This window comes from Erithacus rubecula, assembly GCF_903797595.1.
Source record: "Erithacus rubecula genome assembly, chromosome: 3".
Lineage (NCBI taxonomy): Eukaryota > Metazoa > Chordata > Aves > Passeriformes > Muscicapidae > Erithacus > Erithacus rubecula.
In genome coordinates, this window is record NC_136689.1 from 117,030,192 (window position 1) to 117,040,425 (window position 10,234).

Sequence of the window (10,234 nt, forward strand, 5' to 3'; positions counted from 1 at the left end):
CTTGCTTGACTGCAGCTGTGCTTGGAGAAGTCTGAGTTACCAAGTGGCAAAATCTGAGCTTTAACAGGCTGTCAGAGTTATTATCAGATCTGTTCCTGAGAGGGCAAGTGATAGAGCTGTAAACTGCACTAAATTTATGTTGTTCTGTTAAATTATTCCCCTCTCTTATTTTCCAAAAATTAAACTTTCAGTAAGTGGAAATGAATTTTTCCATCACTTAAAACAAGGAACATTTGCAAACATATACTTCTATTCTTAGATAATTCTCAGTGTTGCAGGACTATTGAGATTAGTTAGATTTGGCATGATTAAGGCTTGCCAGAGCTCCACTGAGTTCTAGTTTGGAGTAAATTCAAGTAGGATTTGATTCTATTTATCTCCTTTTTCATGTCCCATGGCCAAGGACCTTAAAAAGAGCATTAGCCAGTAAAGGACTGTAGCAAAATTCTGTGCATTTTGTTGAACTTTTTTAGTGGTCTGTTGAAACTTTAGATTCAAAGTAATTTTAAGTCTGTCAGACTGTTCATGGTGTGATCTCTGACACACTGATACATGTTGGGAATGCAGAGTTACAGGTGTGAGTACAGTCCCCTCTGCAAAACAGCATGATACAGAACTGTGGGTCAAAATAAGAGTTCATGCTTGTAACTGAGAAGTCCCAGGGACACAATGGAGGGAGAAAATGGAGCAACCAGGGAATGAGATGTTGTATCATTATCTTCTTGTCCTTTGAGCCGTTCTCCTAAAAATTCTAAAAATTCCTCATCTGGTAATAGTTATAGTTGCAAGGTGACTCCTTTTCTAGCTTTGTGTTTGCTTCTCCAATGTGTATCTCATTTAGATGGTCCCATATGTCCAGAACAGAATGCATGCAGATGTACAAGATAGCTCTCTTACTGAGAAAGACTTTTTGTCCATTCAGTTGCAAACTCAGTATCACAATCTGAAGACAACTGACAGGAAAGTCTGCTGAAGTAAACTAATTTATATAAACTTCTCATCAAGCCTATCAACATGCCTTCCACTTTTGTGGGCTTACTCCCTCAGAAAAAATGAAAACATCTATTATCTGACTTTCTGGTCCTGCCAGTGTGCCCGTGAGTGTGTGGATTATCTGGGCAGAGCTGGGAGCTCTGTGCTAAGGACATTTCCATGCAAGATCCAGCATGACCTGCAGGCTACAGCTCTTGCTAACTCTCAGGTTGATCTGAAGAACCTAGACCAACTCCAGATATCTATCTGCTCAAATCTAGATCAAGACACCTTTTTCCCAAGAAAAGATACTTCTGAGAATATATAGCTAAGTGTCCAAGAAAGTTGATACAGTTCTCCAGAAGCCTTTCAAAAGCTGAACAACAGCAGTTTTTTCTAAGATTTTCTAAAGGCAGAGTTAAAGACACTGCTAGGGAAATTTATGTGAAGACAATATTCTACTTTTAAATGCATAAAGAGAATAAAATGTGACAGCCTGATAATTTTCAGTGTCTGTGGAGGCTAGAAATTTGCGAAGTATGAGACTATAATGCTGTTTATTATTTAAATGGAATAGGTCCTACCCTAGATCCCACCCTGGGAAAAAAAAAAAAAAAAAACAAGGAAACACCATTGCCAATACAGTCTTACCCAATTCCAGAGTGAATTCTATATCAATCAAACATACTGTACTGGCTGATCAGTAGGGCTCAACTGAAATTCCTCTCAGCACCTATATTTTAGTGTGAACCTGATGCATACTTTTTCTCTGCTGTACATAAAAATTACACTGGCTTGTCAGTTATAGCAGAAACCTTTTCATGTATCATATAATTTCACATATTGTATCAGTTGCTGCAGAATAGCAAGGAACAATTTGAAGGTTATTCCATTACACCTTTATTTTCTGCCTCAGCTGTATAGTCATTTTATGCAGAATTCCTCACACTGCTGGCAGTATTAAGCAATGAGATGGTGCTTGGGGAAAAAAAAAGCCATTCTTTGTGGCAATTTAATATTGGGAAATAGTTACATATTCAGGAGATTGCTACCAGTCCTTACACCCCAAAAATTAAAAACAACAGCATCTGGTGGAAGCTGTTAAGACTGCATCATTAACTCAAGGAATGTTTTACTATTCAATGCATCAACAGATTCAAATGTCTCATATCCAGCCCACAGGAAGGAAATTTAAATCTATCCATTCTTAAAAAAAAAAAAAAAATTGCCATTTAAACCTTAATATTTTTAAAGATAAAGAGGGTCTGGATTTTTATGTGCTTTTGTAGTATCATAGCTAAATGACATAACCTGACAGAATATGTCATTTAACAGAGTATATTCTGAAATGCAGGTTAAAAATAAAGTCAAAAACTGTGGTCACAAATTAATCACTTGGAGTACATAAATTTTCCAGGCATTTCACTCCAGACTAAGGTTTAGAAATACTACATAATAATAAGGAAGTTTTACTGGGAAAGATTCAGTTGGTGGTGGTTTCTTTACTCTTCTGTATCAGCATAACCAGCCTAGCAGTTTGCTACAGGTCTTTCTTATAAACTCTGTGTTTTTCTTAATAAAATTGGCATCTGTTCTGTGAGAATTTACCAGCATAGTAATATCTGCAAAGTGTTCTTCATGTAGGCTCTGAATAGGGAGTTCTTTTTTTCTTCTTCTTTTTCTCATAGTTGCTCTTGTTCTTCCAAGTTTTCCCCTGGCATTTTTTTGCCTAATGAGTTGTGAAATCTAATCAATTGCAATAATTAAAACATACTGTGTGTGGAATGATGCACCGCTTTAATTACACTACAAAGTCACAAACAAATAAAAGCTTGAGATTCTTACATTAGGAGAAACCAAATTACTTTACTTTGCTGTATTTTTTTTTTTTTTCACAAATAACAGACTCATGCTTATAGATTATATGTATAAAACACTTAAAATTCCAGGCTTGCAATACTGCATATTTTATTAAAAGAACTGGGAGAGTTCAGGCTTGTGCGTTAGCAGCATATGAAGGAATGTCTGGAACAAACAGATAGATGCTTGTTTTCAATAAAACACCCTGGGTGGCAACTCTGAACAGAAAAGTTTTGTGTCCAAGGCTATAAAATGCATGGAGTTTTAGCAATGTCACATGGTGCAAGAGGGGGTGCTATTCACTGATATTCACTCTTTTCTAGTATCTTTTGTATGCTGGTAAACATTTAGGAATAAAATAAATCCCTTATGACAGGCTGAAATGCCAGTGTTTCCTAATTAAAATCAGTTTGATGACAGTTGGGCAGATACATTCTTGCAGTTTTCTCTTTTTTTAAGAACAATGCATGTCAAGTAATTGGATCCTGGTATTATACAGTTTTTTCCAATCCTGTTATTTACATTATGATTGTGGCCCCAATGGGGCTTCATCAGCTTGACAGAAAATGCAAGCTCAACTATTCAGACCTGTGCCTTGTTCATTTGTTCTGTAAATTCTGAAAGTATAATTATGTTATTGAGTATTTTAGAGAACTCAAGCCTGCATTAGCTATTTCACAGTCATTTAGGTGAAGTGGATAGCCTAGTATACCTTATTTAAGTTTTGAACTTTAATACAGTGAAATCTGATACAGGCGACTTTCACAGTTTGAAAGGTAGTTACTGCTCTCTTATAGTGTTGTCTTTTGTCTGCCTCAATCCTAGCTACAAATTTCATTAATCTGCCCTGCCTATATATGCACTATTATTGCAACATTCTTTAAGATTGGTCTCTTTTGCTGATGTTGGTAGCAGAAGTATTAAAGGAATATATAGCCCACCTAAATAGGATAGCTTAACCTAAGGATGTTTTCTGAATGAGCTGTATGAAGGATGAAGACAGATGGTCTGGAACTCACTTGGCAGGAGAAATGAATGGATCCTATTTCTCCAATGAATATAGTTACTAGACAGAAACAAAAAAACAAACAAAACAAACAAAAAAGCCCCACAAAACAAAACAAAACAAAAAAGCAGTACTGGTATACTGGTAGAGAAAAATTAAAATCCACACCACACTGTGAGCAGTTTCTCTTTGTGCTTAGAAAGCTGAATAAGTTGGTGACCCACAGATGAAACAAGTTTCCTGCTATTTCTCTCAAAGCTACAGTGAGGTGGCCTTTCTATCTCCAGAGCCTCTGTCACCACTGTGACCAGTCTCTCTGCATGCACTCTTCACACTTGCATTCTTCTTAGCTGCATTTCACTCTTCTTGGGTGTTCCAGCAATTTCATCAGATCTAATGTGTCCTTGGAACATCACCAAATGGATTTAACAGTACCATTTCTGAGAAATGAAATTAAATGCTCTTATAAGTGAGCTTAAACTGAGCTTTAAAATGGAAAACAATGTATTTTAGTATTTTTAATAAAAAACTGGATTTAATTAGGGCTTCCAACCAAAGCATTATACTTTTTCCAAGTGATATAATAATTTTTGTATCATTTTAACACTTTGCTTACTGTATCAATGCTGCTTATATTCCTTAGAGTGTAAATAACTAAACTTTCTGGTAAAGCCATGAGGTTCAGTGATACTAATTTTTTTCTCATAATACTGTTTCTGGAAAAGACAATGACCAGCTGTTCCAGGCAAAGTGGAAGGCTGTGAGGTACGGATATGCCTGAACTTTATCAAAATGCCTTTTTTCCACCATATTGCAATTTATACAGAACCAGGCCTGCTGGAGACAGATGGGGTTCACCTGTTTAAAAAGGGGCAAAGGATTGTGGTAGGACTGATTGAGAGGGCTTAAAACTAGGTTTGAAGGGGGAAGAGAATAGGACCAGGCTCACTAGAGATGAGCCTGAGAGGAGAATGCCAGTGTTGGGGGTGAAATCAATAGCCCACCTGAAGTGCATGTTCGTGGCTGAACACAGCATGGGTAACAAACAGGAGGAGCTGGAAGCCCTGCAGCAGGAGAGCTATGATGTAGTTGCCATCACAGAAACGTGGTGGGGACACTCACATGAATGGAGTGTGGCAGTGGATGGTTATAAGCTCTTCAGATGGAACAGGTGAGGAAGGAGAGGTGTGGGGTGGGTCTGTACATTAGGGAGTTTTTCAGGTGTGCAGAGCTCAAGAACACAGTTGGAGGTTGGCCAGTGTGACACACATCTACAAGAAGGACCAGAAGAATGGTCCAGAGAACTACAGGCCCCTCAGCCTGACCTTGATGCTGGGGAAGGTTATGGGATAGATTATCTTTAGTGCAATCACACATCACAAACAGGACAACCAGGGGATCAGATCCAGCCACAATGGCTTTAGGAAAGGCAGATCCTGCCTGGCCAGCCTGATCTCCTTTTATAACCAGGAGACCTGCCTAATGGATGAGGGAAAGGCTGTGGATGCTGTCTGCCTGGACTTCAGTAAAGCCTTTGATACTATTCCCACAGCATTCTCCAAAACTGGCAGCCCACAGCTTGGACAGGTGCACTCTTCACTGGGCTCAGCACTGGCTACATGGCTGGGTCCAGGGAGAAGTGCCACGTGGTTAATGGTTCTACATCCAGCTGGCATCTGGTTACTAGTGGGGCTTTCCAAGGCTCAGTATTGAGGCCAGTCCTGTTTAATATTTTTATCCATGATCTGGATGACGGGACTGAGTGTACCCTCAATAAGACTGCAGACTCCAATGTTGGGCAGGAGTGTTAATCTGCTGGAGAGCAGGAGGGCTCTGCAAAGGGATATGAACAAGCTGAATCAATGGGCCAACACCAGCTGCATGAGGTTCAACAAGGCAAAGGGCTGGGTCCTGCACTTCAGTCACAACAACTCCATGTTGTGCTACAAACTTGGGACAGAGTGGCTGGAAAGTTGTCCAGCAGAAAAGGACGTGGGAGAGCTACTCAACAGCAGGCTGAACACGAGCCAGCAGTGTGCCCTGGTGGCCAAAACCACCAGTGGCATCCTGGCTTCTATCAGGAATAGTGTGGCCAGCAGGACAAGGGCAGAAATCATCCCCCTGTACTTGGCACTCGTGAGGCTGCACCCTAAGCCCTGTGTTCAGTTCTGGGTCCCTCACTATAAGAAAGACTTTGGGGTGCTGGAATGTGTCCAGAGAAGGGCAACAAAACTGTTGGTGAGTCTGGAGCCCAGAGCAGCTCACAAATGTTATGATGAGCAGCTGAGGGAGCTGGAGTTGTTGAGCCTGGAAATAAGGAGGCTCAGGAGAGACATCACTCTCTACAGCAGCCTGAAAGGAGGTTGTAGCCATGTGGAGGTCAGCCTGTTCTCCCAGGCAACCAGTGGCAGGACAAAAGGATATGGCCTCAAGAGGTGCCAGGGGAGGTTCAGGTTCAACATCAGGAAGAATTTCTTCACTCAAAGGCTTGTCAGGCATTTGAACAGCTGCCTAAGGAGTCAGCACGTCTTGAAGCATTCAGAAAACAAGTGGTGTTGCACTTATTGCTATGGTTTAGCTGGCATGGTGGTGTTCAGTCAAACATTGGACTTGAGGGTCTTGGAGGTCACTTTCAACATTAATGTTTCTGTGATTATAAGATTTTATGAAAGTTAGGGATGAAATATATTATAAAACCTATTTTCTTAGACAGAAAGCAAAACTTTATTTCTTGAAAGCATTTGTCTACTTACACATTTTAATAATTATGAGAAACTTGGTTCACCTTCATATTACTTTCTAAAATCTTGCTCTCAAACTAATTCAGGTCTAATACCTTCAATCCTTGCAGCATCTGAAATTTGTCCAGACATGACAATTCAGCAGAACTAGTCTCCTGAGCAGTGCTTCCTGTCTATTCTTCTTAACTTTTTCTTCTTAACTTTTCAGCTCATAAATTTATGAAAGTTGTCTAGGAAAGTGTGCACTATGTAATACTGAATTACCATCTTACACATGGTATTCCCCAATCAATTCTCCACACTATGCAAAGTTTTACATAATTACGATTAATGCAGAAAATTCACAATGTTCTAGCAGGAACTATATATCTTTCACTTGGTGGCTTGCACTAATAAATATCACCTCCTATTATAATTTTAAAGTGGTAAGACCAGTCATGGCTTGGTTTCTGAAATGAATTCGTTTACTGCAGGAAGTAAAGCAATCAGGTTTTGACAGTGTCTAAGATGAGTCTAGTGTTTTCTCTGTGCAAAATTCAAAACAATAAAATAATGAATGCAGCAGTCAAAACAGCTTCCACCATTCTGTGTTTGACACACGTTTGAAAGGATTTAATCAAACCCTGACAAGTACACTTGTATCAGTCTAACCAAAGCATTTTTTATTTTGTTTTACAGATTTTGGCCATTGTGTCCATTCTGTTCATCGTCCTGTCCACTATTGCTTTGTCTCTTAACACACTGCCAGAACTTCAAGAAATAGATGAATTTGGGCAGCCAAATGACAACCCCCAGCTAGCACACGTTGAAGCTGTGTGTATTGCTTGGTTTACCATGGAATATCTTTTGCGTTTTCTGTCCTCACCAAATAAGTGGAAGTTCTTCAAAGGCCCATTAAATGTCATTGACTTACTGGCTATCTTGCCATACTATGTCACCATTTTCCTGACAGAGTCCAATAAAAGTGTCCTGCAGTTCCAAAACGTCAGACGTGTGGTTCAGATATTTCGAATTATGAGGATCCTAAGGATTCTTAAGCTCGCCAGACATTCAACAGGCCTTCAGTCATTAGGCTTTACACTCAGGAGGAGTTACAATGAATTGGGCTTGCTGATACTATTTTTAGCCATGGGAATAATGATATTTTCAAGTCTTGTATTCTTTGCTGAAAAGGATGAGGATGCTACAAAATTCACAAGTATTCCTGCGTCATTCTGGTGGGCAACAATCACTATGACAACAGTAGGATATGGTGACATTTATCCTAAGACCTTATTAGGTAAAATAGTTGGAGGACTTTGCTGTATTGCTGGAGTGCTAGTCATAGCCCTGCCCATACCAATTATTGTGAACAATTTCTCAGAGTTTTATAAGGAGCAGAAAAGACAGGAGAAGGCAATTAAGAGGAGAGAAGCACTTGAGCGAGCTAAAAGAAATGGCAGTATTGTCTCCATGAATCTGAAAGATGCCTTTGCTCGCAGTATGGAAATGATAGATGTAGCAGTAGATTCAGGAAAGCTTGGAGAACCATTCAGTCCAAAGGAGACACCTGATGACAGCCACCTGTCCCCAAGCCGGTGGAAATGGGCCAGAAGGACAGTGTCTGAAACAAGCTCAAACAAATCTTTCGAAAACAAGTACCAAGAAGTTAGTCAGCGAGATTCCCATGAGCAATTAAACAATGCTGCAGCATCCTCCAGCCCACAACACCTCAGTGCCCAAAAACTGGAGATGCTTTATAATGAAATTACTAAAACTCAGTCTCAGCCTAATCTTAATGCAGGTTACCAAGACCAGTCAGCAAAGCCACCCAGGTATGAAGAAGAAATAGAAATGGAAGAAGTTATAGGTCACAGAGATCCACTGCCAGCTGGGCCTGCGGACATTGTAATGGACATGAGAAGCACATCCAGCATCGACAGTTTTGCCAGTTGTGCAACTGACTTCACGGAAACAGAGAGGTCTCCCCTCTCTCTGTTTCCTGGCTCTCACTTGCAAATGAGATTTCCAGCTGATGCTGTTAACCTGGAAGAAAACCAAAGAGCAAGAAGTTCTCAGTTTATACCATTTGCAAAAGATAGAGGATTTTCTCCAACTGATGTCACCTTTGACTATAATCCAGTCAGCAGAGCTGTTATCAGTGATGGCAGTGGATCCCAAACTGTTTCACATGGTCATTTTCATTTTGACACTGCCATGGAAAGCCCCAAAAGCTCCCTGAAAGGTAGCAACCCATTAAAATCCAGATCCCTCAAAGTTAATTTTAAAGACAATAGAGGTGGCGCTCCACAAACTCCACCAAGCACTGCCAGGCCACTGCCAGTGACAGCAGGAGCAGACTTCACACAGGCCACCCCTCAGCACATCAGCACCATTCTCCTAGAAGAAAATTCCCCCCAAGGTGAACGGCCTGTGCTTGGTGCTGACGCATCTGCACTCGGTCAGGGACCTGCGAAAAAATCATCCCCTCTCTTTCCCAAACAAAAACTTTTCACTTTCCCTTCAAAAGAGAGGAGGAGCTTCACTGAAATAGACACTGGAGAAGAAGAAGAATTTATGGAGTTACATGGTGTGAAACATGAGAAAAAACAGGATATCAAGACAAATTGCTGTGGGGACAAACACAGTGATGGCAACAATTTAACAGGGGAGCCACAGATCACCTCTTCACCCAAAAGCATGAGCCACAACTGTACTCAAGACATTTACCATGCTGTGGGTGAGGTAAAGCCAGACAGTAACCAAGAAGGTCACAAAATGGAAAACCATTTATTTGCTCCAGAAATTCATTCAAGTCCAGGAGAAACTGCTTATTGTCCTACACGCGAAACTAGCATGTGACTAGTTACAGAAGCAATAAAAATAACTTTTCTTAAAACACAGTTAGTAATGCCTATGAACTAAAACATGGAAAGCCTCAACAAAAGTGCATAAAATGTTATTTTTGCATGGCATGAAGAGTTGTTTAGTTTAAATACTGTTTAATTTTCAAAAAGACTGCTTTTGTAACAAACTGAAAAAAACAGGGAAAAAATTACACAAGAATGGTGAATACAATAAAGAGAGCTTTATCAGGAGCTAGTGGTCTGCAACATCTGACATTTTTGATCCTTTCACTTATGATTGTAGACAGGTTTTGAACTCTGTTAACTTTTCTTTTTCCTCGGTTACAATGAATTTTAGAATTTGCACATGAAAGGATGAAATGTCAATGCATGCATTCATAAGGATGTTTAAAAAGGTGCTTTGAGTTTGCAAAATGCATATACTTGTAAATAGTTTGGGGTTGGGGGGAAAGCTACTGTTAACAAGGATTTATGGAAAAAGCATTTCCTGGGACACAGGTACTTCCTTCACAGCGTGCTGCCTGGAGGTTTTGTACAGACTTATGTTGCAAAATTGCAACTTCTACTTAAAGCATCTCACGTATCTTGCTTTCTGTTAAAAAGCTCATGAGTATATCTGTTAATTAAGGCCTACAGTATTTTAGTTTATCTGTGCTATAAATCATGATGGGGTTTTTTTACTTGCAGAACTTCAGTTATTGCATTTGTCAGTTTAATTAATGATCCTGTGAGGAAAAGCAAAGATTTAATGACCAGAACTTGAAGCATTTGATATTTTTATAGAAAGTTGCCAACATTTCGTAACTGAG

At 39.8% G+C, this 10,234-nt stretch overlaps 1 protein-coding gene across 1 annotated transcript in view; it reads left to right on the plus strand.

Annotated features, from left to right (window-relative positions):
* Positions 1 to 10,234, plus strand: part of KCNB2 (potassium voltage-gated channel subfamily B member 2) — a 174,659-nt gene extending 164,425 nt beyond the window's left edge. The window contains exon 3 of the mRNA XM_079300913.1: positions 7,258 to 10,234. Coding sequence (XP_079157039.1) covers positions 7,258 to 9,420 — 2,163 coding nt within the window. The 3' untranslated portion in view covers positions 9,421 to 10,234. The remainder of the gene's footprint in view (positions 1 to 7,257) is intronic.